The 22260-nt window shown below is 29.2% G+C and overlaps 2 protein-coding genes across 4 annotated transcripts; both read right to left on the reverse strand.

The window, feature by feature from the left end:
• Positions 1 to 3300: 3300 nt before the first annotated feature.
• LOC8279862 (transaldolase) lies at positions 3301 to 8475 on the reverse strand. The gene is made up of 13 exons (XM_048374806.1): positions 8317 to 8475; positions 8111 to 8228; positions 7867 to 7945; positions 7658 to 7733; positions 7484 to 7567; positions 7289 to 7393; positions 6317 to 6397; positions 6128 to 6192; positions 5511 to 5580; positions 5349 to 5426; positions 4529 to 4626; positions 4274 to 4409; positions 3301 to 3517 (listed from the first exon to the last, which is right to left on the reverse strand). The coding sequence occupies exons 1-13, from the start codon at positions 8374 to 8376 to the stop codon at positions 3371 to 3373; spliced, it is 1197 nt and encodes a 398-aa protein (XP_048230763.1). The 5' UTR covers positions 8377 to 8475; the 3' UTR covers positions 3301 to 3370.
• A 2593-nt stretch (positions 8476 to 11068) lies between these two features.
• Positions 11069 to 17032, reverse strand: LOC8279863 (probable trehalose-phosphate phosphatase G). Of its 3 annotated transcripts, none has more exons than XM_002532532.4 (14): positions 16892 to 17032; positions 13966 to 14075; positions 13789 to 13875; positions 13382 to 13615; positions 13067 to 13207; positions 12878 to 12949; positions 12643 to 12768; positions 12453 to 12509; positions 12258 to 12359; positions 12093 to 12170; positions 11936 to 12005; positions 11765 to 11835; positions 11583 to 11675; positions 11069 to 11482 (listed from the first exon to the last, which is right to left on the reverse strand). In XM_002532532.4, exons 2-14 carry the CDS (start codon positions 13990 to 13992, stop codon positions 11399 to 11401), a joined length of 1242 nt encoding a protein of 413 aa, XP_002532578.2. In that variant the 5' UTR covers positions 13993 to 14075; positions 16892 to 17032; the 3' UTR covers positions 11069 to 11398. The 3 variants fall into 3 exon arrangements, with proteins under 3 accessions (XP_002532578.2, XP_015582969.1, XP_015582968.1); XM_015727483.3 differs by having other exon boundaries at positions 13382 to 13569; positions 13811 to 13875; positions 16892 to 17029; XM_015727482.3 differs by having other exon boundaries at positions 13382 to 13875; positions 16892 to 17030.
• Positions 17033 to 22260: the final 5228 nt, after the last annotated feature.

A 22260-nucleotide genomic window follows, 5' to 3' on the forward strand; every position in this document is an offset into this window, starting at 1 on the left:
ATTTAAACGTTGAATGTTTATTTTTTATTTTGTTAAAAAAAATATTTGTACTACAATATAACTATTTTTAAGATAATTTTAGCTTGACGTTTTTTTTTGTTTACTAATTGTAAAAATAATTTATATTATATATATGATATATATGTCTGTTTCAATAAATTAATGAATATGATATTCATTAATAAACTAATGAATAATATATCTATAAATGACGAAAACTTATATCAATTATAAAAATAATTTAATATGCATCATAAAAACAATGAATCCGACTTTTATAAAGAATCAATATCATTTTCATCTAAAAAATATATTTTATAGTGATTTGAGAAATATATATAAATTTATAACTATTGAATTGACAATAACAAATTAAAAAGCATGTAAATCATAAATGATGAACATTTTTTACTAAAATAATAAGTATTAATAATTGAGAGAATACAAAATGAATATTGTTATAGTAAACAATAAATTTTATCTTATAAATGATGATTATTAATATCCATTATAAAAATGTAACACTTTTGATTATGAAATTATCAAATTACATATGGATAAAATTTCTAAAATTGTCAAATATACAAAAAATTAGTTTTACTCACTAATAACATTAAAATCTTAATATATTAAAGTTTCTAAAAATTATAGTATATTAGTTTTGATTGATAATTTATTTTACTATTATTTACTGAAAATATATCAATTTTTAATTCTCTAGAGTATGGCTACATGAAAAAATAAAAAAAAATGTGTTACTGATTATATTAATTTTTAAATTATATATATATATATATAATTTTGAGATTTAAAATCATTTTAACATGTATTATGTATTTTGACTCATTTTGACATATGTACTTATTTTTAACACATAAAATTTAAGTTTATATATAAAAGTTAAGAAAAATAGTAATAATATTTAATTTATTATTATTTATAAAAATATTATAAATATTTATAAATTAGTAAAATTTCTATTTTGATTTTATTTATAAACTCAATTTATATTATTATTTGAAATTAAAATAATTATGATAATCATATAATGCATGAGTAAAAAACTAATTTTTTATAAATATAAAGATATCACTTAATATTAACTTTGAAATATATAATATTAACTTTTTATAATTTATTTTATTATAAATTCAATGTAAGGAAAAAATTGAATAACCGAAACCGATGTCTGGCACGTATCTCTACCTCCGGCCCACACTGCAAAGTGAACCCAAGTGCAGGGCATTATTATTTGCCCACGACATTAGCTTATCACATGGGTTTCAACTTTCAACCAGCCACGTGGAATTTCGAATTATACGGATAATATGGGTGCAAGATTCTTTCCCTGAGGTGCTTACTCATCATCTAATATTGAATTATCTATTACGTACAAATATTAAGATTATATTTGACAGTGTAATAAAATATAATAAAATTTAAAAAATTATAAAATATAAAATATTTATTATTTTATTATCATGTCTGATTACAATAAAAAATAAAAATATATTATAATGTAATTATAATTTTTATTTTAATATATATTTATTTATAATAATTAATATTAAAATAAATTATTAAAATAAATTATTTAAAAATAATATTAAAATTATTTTAAAATAATTATCAATCGCTGAAATCTAATTATCAGTCGTCAAAATCTAATCATCAATTGTCGAGATTTAATCGTTGATCGTCAGATAGTGTAATTGGAAGTATTTCAATAATATTAATAAAAAATAAAAATAAAATAAATATATTATAAATAATCATAGATTACATAAATTTTGTATATATTGAGAATTATATCAAATTAAAAAAATATAATTACATAATGTAATTATCATTACATTATATTACAGAAATTTAATAATCAAATAAAATCATAAAATATATAAAGAGTGTTTTGTTCAAAGATTTGATGCAGCTGATAGTTGTTGTTTTATTGAAAGACTATATTAAAACGTTTGGTAAAAGACTTAAAAACAACAGTTGATGGCTAATTTAGTTTCAATAAGTCCCTCATTGTATCAGTTTTATTTTAGAATTTTTTCTTATCAGCGCTGATAGCTGATTTGACTTATTTATTTATTTAAACACTATTGTTATTATTAAAATTTCTTAATAATAATTTACTATAAATTAATCCATATAATTATATTTTTATATTTTATAATAAATAATTATTTTTTTAAAATTATTTTTTATAAATTAAAATTATTTCTAATAGTGAAATAATTATAATACTTATAGTTATAATATTTGAAATTATAAATTTTTATTAAAATTATATTTGAATTTTATCTTTGAAATATTTCTTATAGATTTAATAACAAATATAATAAGTTAAAAAAATTTAACTATAATATTTTTAATTATTATAAATTATATTTATGAGTTTATATTATTGGATATAATATAATAAAATATAATACATTTAATATTAAATTATATTTTTAATAATTATTTAAAACTGTAATTATTAATAAAATTTTACTAAACACGTTAATATATCCACCATTAGCTTTATCAACCATTAGCTGCAATCATAGCTTTATTATGCTCTATTATACAAGGCGATGATTACATGAGTTCTGCAGTTTGCTTGACCGGACAAGGACACGTGTTGATAGTAGATACCAAGTAAAACAGAGGTACTTTTGTTCTTTTGGTTTGAGTGTGGGCTCATGATCTGAAACAAACAGTCTATGAACCACACAAATGCATTACAAAGAAGGAAAGAGAGTCAATCACGACTTAGATGACATTGACAACTATGATTACCATTTACCAATATAAATAAAATGAGAAATAAATAAATAAATAACGACATGAAACAAACCTGTGGTGGCTTTGGGATAGCACCAAGAAAATATGTATGGTAATTGTATGCATCATAATAACTACTCATTTCCAATAACCCATGAAAGGATTGATTTCCAGAGCAATAATCTGCATTCTTCACACTATATCATTTAGATTATCACTATCAGAATAGCACACATGTTCTGAAACTATATCGACACATGTATGATTATCAAGGTAGTGATGTCAGGCAGAGTTCACATTTTTGCTTAAAATTGAGAAGCAGTCACATTGCAAAAGGCATAGAGGACATGTGATTAGAAACACCCAGCTCATAATTACGGCAAAATGAGCATTTCCTGCAGGAGTGTATACGATAACACTAGACACTTGTGTGAAAACAAGTTTGACTGAAGGTAAACATTGATTATCAAAATGTGTGGCTGAAGAAAGACACCGAATACCGTGTTGGAAAGAAAGGAGACAGGTTGGTAAAAGAAACAAAATGAACGAGAATTCCTTTTATTCCAGGAAGCCAATGTTGCTCAAAAACTAGAAAATTTTATACATTTGGCGGTGGCCAAATCTTTGTAAATAGTTCATCAACTCGTCTTGCTTGATCAACGTAACCATCCAAACCAGCAGCTAGAAGCTCGACTGCTGCAGGCCCCATAGCCGATGCAAGACCTAATTGGTCCCACTTTACAAGCTGAACATAAAGAGACGGAGCAATTAGAAAGTCATATAGCTACTGAAACAGAATCAAGAAATTTGGAAGCTCTGACAGATTTTGAGGCACAGAAAGTAGAAAGAAGATAGATTTTTCTTCTGTTGAGGACTAAAGCAGGTTCGCAGAAAGCTGCATATCCAAGGGTAGGAATTAAAGAGAAAAAGGATGTGAGCATTGTGTTGAATGGGAAAATGGTACGAGCAAAAAAGGATGTGAGCACTATGTTGAATGGGAAAATGGTAGGAGCAACATAAATGATTAATGGTTCCATTGTCTTGTGCTTAAGTAGTTTTAAAAGCAGTAAAGCAGGGTGCAGGTTGAGGTATTTTACAGGTAAAATGCACTCTTGATCATGAAATGTACTATTTTGAGTTCGGTTTATATCTCATTTCTATCATAGAGATACTAGTCTTTAATTTTTTTCAGAATAAGTTAGTGAAACTAGATTACAGCACTAAAAAGTTCAAACTACCATCTAGATAACCTCTGTTAATTCAACACAAAGTGAAAACTAGGCAACTAATTTTCCTTGTTAATCCAAATGAAACATGCTGACACCCTAATAATCATCCCATCCACCTGTCTTAGGTTTCTTACGGTTGGGTAGGAGGCCTTGAGGTAAACTGTTTTAATTGTTAATAGACTTTCACATCATTCTCCGGTTCAGTTACTTAAACATGGAAATTCACAAAACCTAAAAGGAAAAGGTTTATCGAGAATAGACAGCAAACAAACCTCTTCTTCACTGAATTTGTAGGCAGCAGCAGATTGTGGTGATAACCTCTGAACAAAAGAATACTTCTCATCAGGACTAGTGATGGACTCTTTGAGAGATTGCAATACCTTCAGTGGTGCAATGATGTAGTCAACCCTGAAAAGAATGGAAAAAGAAAAAAAAAATCACTGAAATCTAATTATCTAAATAATTTATGTGCAGCTCTCAATATCAGCTAAATGGTAATTTGAAAAAGACGCATAATGAATTAATACCCCAGAAGACTGAATAAATCCTGTTTGTTACGAACTGCCGCTGCCATCAACTTTGATTTATGCCCATATTTGTGAATGTAATTATAAGCTTTTGTCACCTACAACGTGAAAATTGTAGTGCATTAAAATCAGAACAAAACTGGCAGTCAAACTTCATCGTGTAACTGACAGTCTGGTTTATCCAAGCCCCAATTTTGGTTGGACAGATTAGAGAAAACATGCTGATTGGTATGGGACTTTCCCTGCTTCAAACCTCTCCTGCTGCAATCTCTTTGCAAACTTTACCAACATGACCCATTGCATTTGGCGCACACAACTTGATGGTGCACTTCTATTTCATGTTTCACGCACTAAATGGAAAGCGCAAAACATCTTAGCGTCAAGATTGCTGCACATCATCAAGAACTGCATAACCAAGGCTGTTGACATCAAGCTGTTGTCACTGTTTCCTCTAATTAGCGTTCAACCTAACATGTATTGTGTGCAAAATGCAATGGGCATTTGTCATAGCTGCATGAAAGATTAAAATCCCTAGTGAAGTTAACTACAAGAGATGTTGGAGACTGTAGTATACTAGGCATTAAGCGCTGAAACTCAGCATAATGTTCCCTAGGGAAAAGGGAAGAAAATTGTGTCTAGAGGCATTTCTGTTTATAATCCCCAAGCAAGCAAGGAAATGAATATTCATTGTACCTTGAAACTAATTTCACAAAGTAGTTGCTTATTAAATGGAAGAAGTACATGTCGCAGAGCACATTAAATCAGTCAGTCAAAACATCACATCAGATCTAAGACTATTAGTAGGATACCGGAAACTAACCAAAGCCAAACCAGGATCCTCTCCTCTTTTCAGAGCAGCTTCTATCTCAGGGTCAGCAGAATGGTTGCGTGCCCAATCCTGAAGGATAAAATATACATCAATAACAATGGAAAACTGAAGATTTTAAATCATTCCATTCCTCGGTAAAGAAATTTTAATTACCCTAAGGCGTCCAACAAAAATCTGAATAACAGAAGCACCAGCTTGGGCTGCAGCTGCAGCTTGAGCAAAGCTGAGGAACACGGAGAACAATCAAGATCCAGATATAAATATGAAAACTAATTGTTATTCTATGGATTGTTGAATATTAGCTAGCAAACTTTGTTATTCATCTTAATTAATAGCTTTTGCAAATAGTTGTACCTAAGCAGAAGTGTGGAAACATGAAAACTTAAAAAATGTTGAAACAAGTGTCTAGTTTGCAAAACAACAATTCAACCAGGTAGATCCAAAACATGAAATGCTCTCTAAATTGATTTTGTTGCCCACCAAAAAATCAAAATCTGATTCTTTTTATAGTTTACTGATATTAATTACATTTAAAATTGTAGCTTGAGCAAATCATTTAGAATGTTACATACAAATAAACCTTATCCTCAGATACAGAAATCTTTCTACAAACCACCAACAATGATCATTATTGCTGTAAACCTCATGACTACCTCAATGTCATAGATTAACCCAACACAAAAAAAAAAGTGAACATGCTCTTCTTACTGGGAACTTGTCAAGTTCATTCACCTTTCATTGATGGGTTTTGTTCAGATTACAATATGTACCTGTAAACGAAAGTCAAATGAGTCTGGATGCCCTCAGATTCCAGTAATCTTGAGGCTTCTATCCCCTGAATTAAAGACCAAGCAACACAAAAGAGGAGGAGGGGTAAAGAGAGTCATCAATTTTCCCATTTGAATTTGTAGGAAATTCTTAAGTTTGCTCCAGTAAACATATTCTGCATAGTGACTCACTTGCCAAGTTGAAGGAATTTTGAATAACAAGCGCTCAGGTGGAACATTGATTTCATCGTACAACTTCAGCAGCGAATGCACCTGCATATTATGATACAGAACCAACATCAGATAACAAATAAAAAAATTCCTAAAAAAACTAATAGCAGCAGGCAGCTGAAGTAATAGAGTTACTAACATACCAGGGCGTACAAAATACAGAGTCCACAGATGTAAAGAATAAAAAAATTGCTCTCGTACATATGCACAAATACATTGGATGATTTTTCTATGGTTGATCTTCTATCATTAAGCTCTCAGATATTTTGCTGCCTGAGCAATCTCACATGGGATGCTCAGACAAAAAATGTACCACATTGCTTCTTTAAGAGAATCAGAATTGAGAATCAAGTTTCCTAGAGCAACATTACTTAGGTTGTCTTCTGTTTCTTGTCTCCAGGTAACATCACATATGCAGAACCAGGAAATGATTAGCCACTAAAAATTCATTAATCAGTAGGTTAGACCAACATTTGGAAATGCACATCTGAATACAGGACATTAAATAGACAGCTGTCAGTTGACGCCAGATCCATAAAATCAAAATTTTTGACCTTTAAACAGAAAGCTTGTAAAGAAGTATGAAAGAAAAGAATAAAAAGGATAGCAGTGGTTTCAAAATCAACCAAATGTGGGAGACAAATTAAGAAGTCTTGCGCGATGTCTACTGAAACAGAAGCATCAAAGACACTATAATGTTTCTATAAATCACATAAAAATGCAAATAAGAATCCATTAACATCATCACATTGTACACCTTTGTTCAATCAAATAAAAAGAGATACATTTTAACCATTATCCAAATGAACAAACTACAAGGTGAAAAAACAAACACATAAATTCAAATTACTATCGGCCAAACCTCAAAAATTGCAATAAGTTGAAACCAGAACTGCTAAAACATTCATTATTGGCAACTGAGAAAGGTATTACCTTCCGGATAATGCCATGAGTATCATAAGCCAACCGTGCATCCACTTCAGTTGAAACTCGACCAGGAACTAATTTTGATAAATCACCTCCAACATTCACTAGAGCCTACACAGTGCCAGCCGCATTATCAATCCAACATTTTAAAATTTTACGTGCATTTTTTAGAAACAAGAGTTGATGCTCAGCAAAACCAACCTTATTGGCAAAACAAGACAATCTTAATTCAGGATTATCCAGAGCTGCACAACCTGAATCTGCCAAGGCCATATCCACAGCATTCTACAAGAAAAGAAGGCAATTTTATTGAAACCAAAGACGAACCTTGTAATTCCATCACTGTAATGGACTAAATTGTAAATATCTGCATACTCTGAATATGGTATCGGGGAGACTTAGTATACCCAAAAGGAGCGAAGAGCTAACAGTAGCAGCAGTTGGAGGAAACCTGTAACGTTACTAAAATCATCATCAATTAGGTAAAGAACTTTAACAACTAAAAGTAGAGAAAGACAAATTGTAATCAATCAAACAACAAAGAAAAAAATGATACTGAATAAAAAGAAAAAAGATAAACATACTTCTCGAAATCATCAAAGATGACAGTATCAGGAACTATCTCACTGAAGCTAGACACAGCATCCAATTCAGTACTTGCACCTAAATAAATAAACAAAAAAGAAATAATGTATTATATAAGAAACAGAAACAAAAGGGTGTCCTGCTAACATACAAAGTTTCAAACTACTAAATCAGATAAAGGAAAGGAAAAAGAAAAAAAGAAAGAAAGAAAAGAAATGCAATGCAATTATGCAAGAGAGAGACCAGTATCTAAAGAAGAAGAGAAGCCAGAAGAAGCACGAATTTGAGGAAAAGACGATTGGAACTTGAAAAAAACAGCACTTGAAGCTCTTGATCCACTTAAAAGCCTCAATCTTGCACCCTTTATCAATCAATTCAAGCAGTAAATCAGCTTCCATATATAACACGAATACATTAATAACATAGAAATACGTAGTAAATCCACACACCTGAAGAGAAGATTTGGAGGAGATAGCTGAAGAAGGCGGAGATTGCAAGGAGAGTGACATTTCGAGTAACTTCAATTATGGAAAGTGAAAACGGGAGTTGGATGAAAAATAGAGCCTTTTTAATGTTGAAGAGTGGATTGGAGAAAAGAAATAGTTTTTATATATAGACTCTGAGATGCTCTTTCGAGGAGACATGTGGCCTTTTAGTCTGTTTTCAAGTAGCAAAATGTGCAACTTTTGGATGTTTACTTAATTTTATTGCAATGGATAAGATATTTGTGAAACTTTAAAATATTTTTCTTCAATTATTAAATTTCTTTTCTGAAAGTAAATACAATTTTTATTTACTTATGATTTATTTATTTGATTTAGCAAATTTTAGTTTTTGATCTTTAATGTAATCTCACTTCCTCGGTCATGAATTGGATATTAACAGTTTTTTTTTTTTTTTAAATTGGAGGAATTGAAAAAGAAAAGAAATAAGTTTAGGGATGTTTGTTATCATTTAAGTTGTGTGTTTGATTAAAACTGTTTTATTTTTATTTTTATCACTTTTTTAAAACTCTTTGAAAAACAAAAACTTTTTTTCACAAAACCACAAAACGTGGTTTGCAAAATTGGGATTCTATTTACCTCAAACGTGACTAATTTATATGATTTTATTATTCATACTTTCTCAAAATAAATATCTTCCAATATCTCCTTCACTTTCCTTTTCATAAACTTTAATCAAATTTAATTCTTTCTATCTTAACAAAACACCCAAATAATGAAAAGAACAAAAATATGTTTTGCTTTAACACATCCAAATAATGAAAATAAAGAAATTATTTTTTGTTTTGCTTTTATTTTTATGAAAAAGGGTAAAAACGCGAGGTAAGTTTTCTATTTTATATATAACTAGATAAGCCAAATTGAGTCAAGCTATTCAATGCTCAGGTTCGGCTTGTAAAAATTTAACTAACCTCGAACTTGATAATTTTATGTTTTAGAATTCAAGCTCGGCTTGTTATAATTTTAATACGTTCGAGTTTGGCTCGTAATTAGCTCGATAGTACATATAAACAAGCTAAACTCGAGTACGGCTCGTTATTAGCTCGATATTTACATAAATGAGCTAAGTTCGGATTTGGCTCAATTTTAAGATAGTTAAACAAGTTTGATTTTATCAAATAGCTGTAAATTTTACAATTATAAGTAAATTATATATAAAAATAAAATATATGTATAAGTTTACAAACTAAAATAATTAAATCAAATTCTTAATAAAAAAATAAAAAATCAGACAAATTTTATAAAATTATATCTTAAACGTGTTTCAAATCCATTTATAATTCAGTTAGGACTAAAGGTGCATATAAATCAAGCCTAATTTCACATGCCTCGCATCAAGCATATTATAAAAATATTTACGCATTTTAATTTATAAAGTTATTACTCTAGTATTTTTTCTTTATCAATTAGACTATAATACCTCTTATATTAACTTATAATAGTTCTTACTCTATTTACAAGTTTCACATTAAGCATATTGTAAAAAATATATATTCATATTTCATTAATTTACTAATGTATAGACTATAAATTTTAAATATCTTTAAACATTTAACTACATAGTTTTGATAATGTAATTTATATTGATTTAAGTTAATTATATTATACGCAAAACTATATCCTTTACATAGTTTTTATTTTATTATTCTACTTAAATTAATTTATGACAGAAATAAATTAGTAAGATATTAATAATTAATAATAATTAAATATACATAATCAAATGTCAACTTAATTAACAGTGTCATTAAACTAGCACTTCTTTAAGTAACACTAAAATTATTTAATTATAAAATTTATAATTAAAACTTAATTTATTAGTATATATGGTTAATTTAATATAATAAAAATTAGGTTCTTATGATTTATTTACTTATTTTTAATTAAAAATACATATTTTTATTTATTTATTGAATTAGTGCATGAGCTAGCTTGCAAGCTCGAGGGAGTACTACTAAAGTCAAACTCCGCTCATTTAATAAATATATTAAAAAATAAAACTCGATGCCAACTCGTTTCCAACAATTAGTGGGTCGGTTATTTGCAGCCATATATACAACATGTAAATAAGCAAGTTTGTTGTGTTAACTCATTTTCTCACGAATTTTGTGAAAATGCCAACGGATATTCTTCGCACAGACGCAATAACTACTCCATTGAAGAACCAATTAATCATCACAAGGACATAAAAGAAAAAGAAAAAGGGCTAGGCCTTAATCCATTGCACAAGAAATCTAGAAACGGCCGTGGCTTGAAAATGAAAGAGGGAAAGTAGTTGATTGATAATATCAAGAATAAGACACCAACTAAACTTCCTCGACGAATCCGCCTAAAATTTGGCAGATTGCCCCACCCCTTTTACATGGGCTCAAAGCCAATTTAAAGGCCGGAAGCCTTTTCTGGGCCCTGACACCTATTATACTTCAAGAACTTGGCAATTGGCATGCATGCTTCTTGACAGTTCCATTCTCAGATTTTTTTTTTTAGTATTCTTCCTTGAGCTTGTGCATATAAGATATATATAAGAATTATATATTAATTTTAGATGATTAATATATTAAAATATTATATTTATCATTTACTAATTTAGTGTCCAGGCAAAGACCTACCTAAGTCTACAAAAGATTTTGTTATTTTTTTTGCGTAACAGAGTACCTCATTTATAGCCTGGAACCACAAATAGCAACCAGCAGTAGCATATAGTGAATTGCATACAGAGGCCTTTTCACTCACAAAATCATTATTCAACAAATTTTCCACCTTACACATGAAAAATATATAAAATGAAATAATCAGGACTCGGATTGGAAAGATGAACTAGACTAGACCCTGTAGGAAAATGGCTTTACAAGGTACACGGAAAGACCAAAACAAAAGAAAAAGAAAAACTTGACCATAAATACTTATATAAGATTAATTCTAAAATGCAACTAAAAGTTGGAATTATGCAGCTTTTCGACTGCATCGAATTATTATCCTCTAAAATTTTAAAACAATGAAATGCCCTAGTACTACAATAAGGTGATTCTTATATGCTCCATCTGTTATTCATGGAGCGTCCCCCTTCTCCTAGCTGTTTCCATCTCACCAATGACTTGAGAAATTTCATTACCTGAACATTATTAACATCGTCGGGGTTTCACTATCAGATTAGAGCAACAAGAAAGAAAGAAAAGCAACTGAAAATAAAAGCTAAGGAGCAGGATTTGCACCTCTGTTGGATCCCTCAAGGAGTAAAAGGCATTGGTTTCTTTCGGTACAGGAGACACCAGAATGCCATAACCTTTGTTCCCTTTTCGAAGCACCTGTAAGTAATGAACATCCACAGATTAATAACCCTTCTGATAGTTTCAATGCATGAAAATCACAGACTGGACCTGGATGGTATGAGTACCTTGAATGCATCTTCATCAGTTCGATCATCGCCAATAAAAATTGGGAGCACATCATCGCTATTACTCAGACCTGCATTGCCCCATTGTTACAGAAAAAACAAAGGATTCAATTACTAGTATTAGATATTTGCCTAGATGTCGTCATCATCACCGAAGAATGAGCTACATACCAAGAGATTCAAGCAGAAATTCAACTGCTTTTCCTTTATTCCAGTCGATCACAGGACGGACTTCTAAAACCTGCAGAACAGTTGAGTTCCAGAATTCTATTTCAGCACTTTTGAGTAATAAATAAAATTATGTAAATGCAGAATCAAAGAGTGATACCTTCCGTCCATGGGTTAACCTCAAACGAGGATACTGCTTTAGAATATCATGCACAATTTGCGCAACAGTGGGCCAGTTCTGAAATCAGCACAGACACAACACATCTCTTAAAAACTTACCAAATCTGAAAGACATTCATGCCATGAAATGCTTAGCATTCCTTACCTTCTCATCTACATTACGGTAATGTACAGAAGTACAAAACTTGTGATTCTCAACTTTTGCACCTTTGATGGCTTTAGTGTTCTCGACAAGGGTTCTAAAAACCTGCATCGATATTATATTGAATCAATTATCTCCTGATAAAATTTAACCCAGAAAAACAAAAAAAGAAGAAGACAATTTTAATGAATCACAGACCTCGTCGATCATAGATATAAATTCTTTAGCAGGCTGGAACAAATTTACGTCCTTGCCCTGCAACATCAGAATAGAGAATACCAATAGTTTATTTAGTGTAAGACAACAAGTTGCGCATCCAGCATTATAATCTGTATAGGGATCAGGAAATCTGGAGGATAAATAAGGTCTAACTCATCAAGCGGTGCACCTGCTGGTCAGTAGATTTAATGCCATTTGCATGATCATTGGACACCGAATTATTGATAGGCCCCATGATGTCCATCCCATGACTACCAGCATAGTAGAGTTCTGTTAGTCCTACCAACTCAAATACCTGTAGGAAAAAAAAATAGTAATATTAAATAATTTCCCAAGAGCAAACTAGTGATGATTAGTTCATTAATACAGGATATGGAAATTCAATACAAGGATTTTGCACCTACTTTATCACGGCTTCTTCCACTAATAATTGCGGTTGGAAAATACTTAGCAACATTTCTTACAGCAGAACGCATCTGAAAACAGAACAACTTATGGTAATTTCAACATAACGAAAACCCAAAGGTAGTATAGATAGAGATTGACAGATAAAGGAGGAAGCAAATATCCAAAAACTTATTGGAAATTCTTACATCATCAGACATAAGGGCCTGATCTGGGTCATCAACTATTGGAGAAAGAGTCCCATCATAATCTAGAAACATTGCAATCTTCTTGTTTTTGGCAAAATTGGTAATTTGCTCAAAAGAGTTAAGTGCTGATGGATACTTAAGCTGCAGTCAGAAACAGGAGGAAACAAAATTATGAATACACATACACAAGCAGGAAAAATGTCTTAATGCTCTAAGATGTTTTGAATCTTCTTAGTGTCTCAATGACACAGACCAAGTTACAATCTAGTAAAGTAAAAAGCTCTATAAATTTATGAAAGACTGAGCCAGGCATACCATCCAGGAGAAGTAGGCAATGTCAGTCTCATCTGAAGCAACTTCAATGCTGAAATTCTTGATAAGCTTCTTACGAGGGGGCGATGAGGATTTCATGGCATCCAGCCATCCATTGGAGCGAACGTCATCAAGCTTTCCTGGCTTTTTCCTAGGAATATTAATATGCTTTCCAGAGGCGTAAGATGCTCCTGATTGTGAGTAAGCCAAAAGATTAGAATGGATGCCGAGCCTTGACTTGTTTATAGGTGCAGGATCAGTTAAAACTGGAGATGGATTAGTCGACTTGATATCCATAGAATCTACAGATCACTTGCAAAGTACTTCTGAGGTGAAAAAGAACCTAAGATTTTGATGCTAACGACCTCTAGGCTAAAACCACAGAATTATATGCGCACTTTCTACCCAACCCTTTTATCAATGAAAAACCACCTCTTCAATGTTATCTTGTCACTACTGCTAGGAAAGCAGTCCATCAAGCATAGGTCTCCCGAGAACTGTTAACATAGAAAGTCATTAATCTGAAGTGTAAGACATTTGCTTTGAAAATCTGAAATAAAAAATGTTTTCAAAGATATGCAGAATACCTTCTCGTCCCCAAAGCTACACTGCATTTATAGCAGGTGACTGAACATTATTCACACATGATTCATCAAGAAAGGGAAGGTTGATATCCTCAGTAAGATGCTCCAAATATCTGCTCAGAATATAATATAAAAAGCATATTATTGAACATTGCCTTTCTGAATTAAACAAGTATGCAGTTTCATATTTTGTTACTTGCATCCATCAGAGCACATCCTGATAATATGGCAGGAGGAGGTATGAAATACCAATTCTGCAACCAAGACATATTGGCTTAAACTTGCCATTAATAACATAATTCATTCCAAGCGGGCTTTTCCTAAAGAGCCAAGGGATCAGCTTAAGGGACAAGTAAGAAACTAATGAATCTAAAGATTATTCAATGTATTTCTGTAGCAATTGTTCTTTTTAACAAAGTTAAACGTACTTTCTGAATAAGAACCTTAGGACAATAGGAACAAATTTCATCTTTATGGAAAGGTTCCTAAATATAAAGCACAGAGTATCCAATTAGGCATATTGAATGTCGTTGTTTCAAGAAAAAATGAAATTTTATAAGATCAGAAAAGTAAAGTCAAAATAAAAAATCTTGCAAAATCTCGAGAGGTCTTTTCATCTGAGTTCAGCTCCAATACTATCTTTAGAAATACTTAAAGGAATTCTGGAGCTGAATCATCATCTTCATAGTTCCACACCAGATTTTGACCATCATTAGTTGTTCAAGTTAAGAAATTAGCTTGTCTACATCAACAACAAAGTCAGTTTTTTTTTCTTTTTATGCTGGTACTGACTCTGTATTAAACTAATAAACATCATCAGCACAAACTTTTGAAAATTCAAAGTAAATAGGAAAGAAAAGGGACAGGAATACTTCTTCAAGTGCTTACCAAAACACCATTAGGCACTAAAGCATATTTCTCACACACTAAAAGGACTAATAGGTTAATTTACTAAAGATTTTATTTATTTATTTGGTTACTTATAATGAAAGTTTCGGGTGTCAGATTTCTTTTGCTCCAATATGCAATCAGAAAGAGACGACTATTCTTAAAAACTCCGCACCTTATAACATTTTAAAATCAAAATCTTTGCAATTAATTCTATATCACAATAAAATATGCCTTCATATTCATAAAATCAAGAAACATCATTTAGAAGTTCTATATCAACCCCGTCAGCTTATATTGTACTCTTCTGGCAGCAAAGAAGGCCAATGAAGGAAGGGAAGTATCATGTGTAGAAACAAAATAGGCAGCTATTTACATATAAAACAAAAGAAATACATGTATGTATCTATTAAATGAATTCTGATCATAAACCCAGAACTGACCCTCTGGAGTTCCATCCAGCTATCTCCAGGAATATCCTTAATTATCAACTTAAACATGTTCCCAAGGGCAAATATACTATGTGGGTCGGACCTAAGACTAATAACGGTTCAGGCGGTGGACAGACTCGAAGACAAAGTTTATATATATGTAAAGGATGCTAAGAAATTTTTTATTGGCATCAAACATTATCTATAAGAATAATGAAGAAGCTAGACAAGAAACATTAATCATTCAGCAAAGAATACAACATAACTCTAAAACAAGAATTATTAATTTAACTATTATAATTGGCCACCTCACACACTACGACAAGAAATGCCATTTCTTCATCTAGATCATCTACAAGTACCAATGGAAGAAATAGAAATAATGATGAAAAATAATTCTGGAATTTCTTTATATTATATTAACTTTGCACAGCAGCAGCAAATGGACACATTAATATATGACCTTATCTTTATTAATTATAATATATATACTTGTCTGTGACTGCAGATGGTGGACCAATGGAGGGGCTATTTCACTTGCGCAGATCTAATAACACATCCCTTTCATGCTTTCTATAGATTTTTCATCGAACAAAAAACAATTATAAGATTAGTTGCAATAATGATAATTTCTTTTTTCCTACAATGACAAGACACTGCAACCAGCAAAACTACCGTAGACTTCAAACCCCACCAAGAAAAAACAACTCAGTAAACATCAAAAAACTTTCTGCAAACATAATAAAATGCCAGTCATTAATAAATTCGTTTATTAACATCACTTGTGTTACAAATCAACATCAAAGAAATTTGTTGGCATGATGAACGAACGCCATTATTAATAATTGCCAAGCAAAATAGCACTGTAACGCCTTAATCTAACAGAAAAACAATAAAGGGCAATTATACATCGAAAATTATAGAATTTTCCTGTTAAAGATTCATTTTGGGTCACATCAAAGAAAGTGATTAATGCACGTTTGGAAACCTTAATAGAACTTGATTAGCTGGTGAAGAACAACCGACAAAATATAAAATTTTTTAAGGTACCAATAAATAAAAGCATACAAATAGAGCTGTCAAAATCATCTTCCATCAATAATAAAAAATATATCATATATAGCTACAATGAAGTTACAGAATCATATCATCAAAAACCATAGGATATTAGAAGTCGGACGAGCTATTTCAAGGCCAAACAAACCTTTTAAAAAAATAAAAATAATATAAAAGAAAATTTAAGAAAAAGAAAGAAAGACTGCGTATACCTCAAACCTTGAAGCAATACAGCTCCATGTACAAATTAGTTATAACAAGAAAGCCTCAAATTTGAATAAAGTTTCAAAAATAAAGGTAGAAAACACAAAAAGGTTTTACCTTTATATCAAATAAAATAAAGGGTTCACCTTTAAATCATGAATTTTGCATGTTTAACCAGAAAGAAGCACAACCCAATACGGATCTTACAATAACTTTAATTTATGAAGTTACACAGCATTGCACATGAACACATAGGAAAAGAAAATGAAATCAGATTTTATATAATTGTCATACACATATAACAAATAAGATTTAATTACATATAATCATATAGAGAGACATTAACGTACCTAATCCCACGTTAAGTGATCTCTAAAATGCAGTTATCCGAGATCAAAAAGACAAATATGATAAGATCTCTGAGAGAAGTTGCAGAGAACTAAACCCTAAAATATCAAGCGAGAAAGACAGGGAGGAAGAAAGGGAGGAAGAGAAGGAGAAAGAGGCGAAAAGAAATGGTATTTATAGAGTTTGATGGCCCATAGAAAGACGTGCTTAACAAGGTAACCTCTCTTCTCTCTACTACCCTCTACCTGGTTGTTGTAATCAGGAGCACATCATTCCAATTTCTTCCTAATTTTTTATTTAATTTAATTTATTTTAATATCATTTTATATTTTAATCAGAAATATTAAATGTTTCTATAGATCATTGTAATTGTAATGGTCTAGTTAGTCTTCACCATTTATTTTAACTTAAATTATTCTTTTTTAAAAAAATTTAAATTCAATTTTATCATTAGATTTCTTTTTCATATCATAACGAGAGAATATATATAAAAGTATCAGATTTAATTTTTTTCCGTCAATTACTATTAACATACATATTTTATCTATTAATTAATTGCATCATTAAGGAAACTTTAATTAGAGAAATCAAATTTTATTTTTGTCTTGAAGATAATAATTGATTCTAAATTAAAATATTAAGGTTAATAATGTATTCAGAGCACTATTTCAATTATTACTTTCTCTATTTTAAGATAAATGTCATTTTAAAAAGATTTTAGTTTTAAGAAATCAAGAAAATATTAATTACTTTTACTAATACCCTTATTTCATAATAAAATAGGAGATAAAAAAATCATAAAATCAAAATTGATTTTGATATATAATAATAAATATTTAACAATAAGTTAATCTTATTCATAACAAGTATTATTGAGGCTCTTAATAGATTTCTCAATTGCAATACGAACTTATTTTGGATGAAAAGGTAGAAAATAATGACCTTATAATAGGTAAAACTTGTTATAGTTTGTGAAAGGCGATCCATTATTTGATTGCTATAAATTAACTAACAATACAAACAAGAAAATTGTAATGTGTTCCTAGTTAGAGAATTAAAGCAGAAAAAAAATGAAAATGAATAGGTGAAGAGAGGTTATTGGTGCAGGTGAAAATGCAGAAAGAAGGTAACACGTGTAGAAGGAGGCTAAAGATGAAATTGGATGGCGCCATCTGTTATGCGCTAATGAGTAAGTGATGTGGCCACATGTCACTTCGGGCCCATCTTCTAGTGGAAGCACTGCCAGATCTTGCGCTTCAGTCGCTTTCTTGCACCGTTGGCATCTTTTATTTTATTTATTTATTTATTTATATTTTAACTGGTTGGATTTTTATTTTTTTAGTTGTAGAGCAAAGACAATTAAGTTTAATAATTTATACTTGTCTAGATATTTAAAAATTTATTTTATCAAAAATTAATTTTGTTATATATGAGCATTAATAATTCAGATTCAATATTTTAATAGAGTTTTTCATTCTACTTATATTTTTAACCAAGTTTAGTATTAAACTTAAATTGAGGGTATAATTGTCGTCAGATTAAGTATATGGATTCTAATATTTTCATATCTTTTTTATATTGAAATTAAAATAGAAAAACAAAATTGGAGTTCCGCTCCTGCAGCAATTTGAAAGATTTTAAGAGACAAAACAATTGTTTGGTCAGCGAGCTAACAGAATCTCAACATTAATGCTTTTAACATAATTTTATTTTCATTTTGGAAATTTTAAGAATCAGTCGGTAAGATTTAGTAGTTTCTATTTTCAAGGTATGCATCCAATTTGAACCGACAGTTAGAAAGAAATTTACATTCTTTAATTAATATAATATATTATTATAGTCATATATATAACATTAAGTATTTTTTTTTTTTTTTTATTACTAAGAGCTGCAACACTTAAAATATACAACAATTTATTACAACACGCATCGACATAAGCAAGTTTTTTTCTTTTGTGCCCATCACTTTTCCGTACTATTTCAATGGGCTCAATTTTGTCATGTAAAGAATACCTGGCTGCTGCCTTAGTTGTTAAGTTGGCTGCTGTATCTACACAAATCCGGTTTGGAATTATTCCTAATTGTTAAATGAGGTTTTATAATATATATATATACTAATTTCCGAATTTTTATATAAATATTTTTTATTAAATTTTTATTTTTCTAATTTTTTTATTTGAAAAAGCTTCTGCCCAATGTTTTTTTTTTTTTAATCAAGCGAAAGGTAATCTCAAACACATCTAAAAAGAGTAGCGAGGAAGAGGATCCACGTGAAATTGTGATGAAATTCATGTGAATATTTACATGAATTGAGTGCAAGTGTATGTATAGTTATTTCCCTATGCCCATGAAAACCTTGTGTGACATCATTAATCTAGAAGCATGTGATAACTAATTTAGAGGTAAATGCGTCCGCTGTGCTCTTTTTCCTTTTTGTTAAGGCTGGCACTCACTTTTGGAGGTTGAATTGTATGATAATTAGTCTCGGTTTAAATCATGAACTAATGTATAAAATGTCTCTAAGCCGAGATTCAAATATTATTTTAATATAAATTTTTGAATAATAATTAAAAAACTAGCCGTTTATAGTGTGTACGATTATTATTATTATTTTAATTATAAAATTATATTAATAAATTTTTTATTTTTTAATACTAATTTATAATATTTTAAAAATAATAGTAAATTAATTATTTTTAAATATATTTTTATTTTTTAAAATTTTAAAATTTTATTAGTGCAATAATATAAAAATTATTTTAAAAATATTAATTAATTAATTTTAATATTATATAGCTTAATACTATAATTAATATTACTATTTATAGGATTAGAAATTTATTATTAAATATAATATAAAATATTATTATTTCGAATTAAAATTATCAAATCTAATTAAAAATTAATTAATTAATTAATTAATATCAAAATATAATTAGTATGCTATTTTTTTAAAATATATTTAGTATCCTTATCTGATTAAAAAACTATTTATTTGTTAATATAATATTAAAATATAATAATATATATTATTTCGATATTTAATTAGGAATGTAACTTATTAGTTAATAAAAATTAATAAAATAAACTATAAACTTTCACATACATTTAAATTCTATGTGTCACATATGTCAAATTAAAAAATTTATGTGTTATAAAATTAAACACATATTTCAAGAATAAATTAGATTTTAGAAATTAATATATATATATATATATATATATATATATATATTAATTATTTTCTATAGTTTAAAATTAATTTAGACTGTATAAAGAAATTTATAATGTTCTTGAGATGTCTCTCAAATCTATAAATAATATATCAGTGCAAAATCTTTTTTCTTCTTTATATTCTCTTTTCATAATCTCTTGAGATTCCAATAATCACAACTATCAAAACTAAAGCGTCACACGTAAGCATTCGTAAATTTCATAGATTAAAAAATATTTAATATAGTCTAATTATAAAAATAGTTAAAATAAATTAAATTGCTCTTATATATATTATAAGATTTATTATTATGTATTTCAATATAAAAATATTATATTACATTTGGTATTATAAAAAATAAAAAATAATCAAAATTTATTATTTGAAAGCAAACAATTAGCATGAAATGGAAAAATAATATTTTTATTAATTTATTATTTAAAAAATATTTTTTCGTTAATTTTCAAAGACCATTTTGACCAGTGAGATTCATTGGTTTTGGCCGAAAGATTCAAGTGCTGCAAAACAGTTAGATAAAAAAACATTATTGGGTAATAATGTATAACAATATAAAATACTTGTTTTAAGGTGTAAATTAATTTATTTCTGGTTCAAGTTGAAGGTTTATAAGGTGGATGTTAAAGTGGGTCACTAATGTTTCCCAACTTTGGAGTAAAATATGTGGATTAATTACTTAAAAAAGAAGATGTCATTATAAACGTGGAGAAGTAGACTCACAAATTAAGAGATCTTTGGAAAGTCTCGGTGGATTTACTTAGCAGCCGCGAGGAAGGCATCCTTTTTCTATTCAAAAAACAGTATATTTATGTATGTATATAAAAAAAAATAAAAAATAAAAGTAGAAAAGCAAATATTTTAAATAAAACGAAATACTTTAATTTATTTCTACAGTAGTATTCACTTGACTATTAAAAGAGTGCATGTCAAATCGAAATAAGGGATTTCAAAAGTTACACCAATTAATCAAGACTTTTAATGTAGGTTAAGTGAAGACATTTGTGTAGTATTTAATTATAAAATTATAAAGTATATGAACGTGCGAGGCGTGTGTAATTTTGTTATGACTTTAAGTAATTTAAAATCTTCTATGCACAGCAATAAATAAATGATTGCGATGATAATTTTCCATAATACTGTCATTACCTCCAAACCAATTGGCGATTCAAAAGCTATGACTTTATAATGCTCCCGTTTAACTCCCAGCATCTTTTGTAGCTTCAACTTCCCACTTTTTTTTTATGTCAACCATATATAATTAAGCACTTTCAATGATTTTATATCTAACTTTTTTTTTTTCTATAGTGGAAAGCTATTAAAAAGAATAAAAAAAAGGTCGCTATTTTTATTTGAAACTTTTTATATGGACGATAATATTAATTTTTTTATTTAAGATTGTATAAATAAGATAATAATATTTTTTAATTTTATTAATATTTTGAATTCAAATTTTAAATATAAAATTATGTTGAAATTTTTGAAGTATTATTTTATCACCTGTAAAGTCTTACTATACGCGTTTAAAGTTAATTAAATTACCTCTCAATACTAAATAAAAAATATTAATTAATAAATAATAGAGGGCTTATTTAAAAGGGAAAAAAAGAAAAGAGGAGTAATGCAGTCATGTGATTCTGAAACGTGATCATACAGGTGGAAAAAGAAATAGTAGGTGAAGGTAGGCATTAACTTTCTAAAACCTAACCAATATCGACCAAACATTCAGGTTATATAACAAACAAACCTTACCCTACCTTCATGAAAACCTGTTATTTTTCTTTTGAAAGTTTGGCAATTGCCTTCAATTCTTCTTCTTCTTCTTTTCTTTAAAAGAAAAAGGAAAAAGTTATAGCTTAAAATTGACGAGCCTTTTCAAAATCCAACTTGTTCAACCAGAAAGTATGCCTTTTATTTTAGTTTCTTTCTTTTTTAACAAAATAATATATAAAATGCAGTTTTGATTTATCTTGGAGCACACGGACGCACGCAAATACAGTGGGAAGGGGAAAGTGACTCAGGTTTTAATCCCACCTTCTCTTCCCATAGTATTGTAATTTGTAAAAAGGGCTGGACTCAGGTCTGGGCTGTCAAAGAAAAAGCAGAAAGAGGTGCCTTGGCAGATAGAATTAGAAGCAGTAA

This window comes from Ricinus communis, chromosome 5 (genome assembly GCF_019578655.1).
Source record: "Ricinus communis isolate WT05 ecotype wild-type chromosome 5, ASM1957865v1, whole genome shotgun sequence".
Taxonomy (NCBI): domain Eukaryota; kingdom Viridiplantae; phylum Streptophyta; class Magnoliopsida; order Malpighiales; family Euphorbiaceae; genus Ricinus; species Ricinus communis.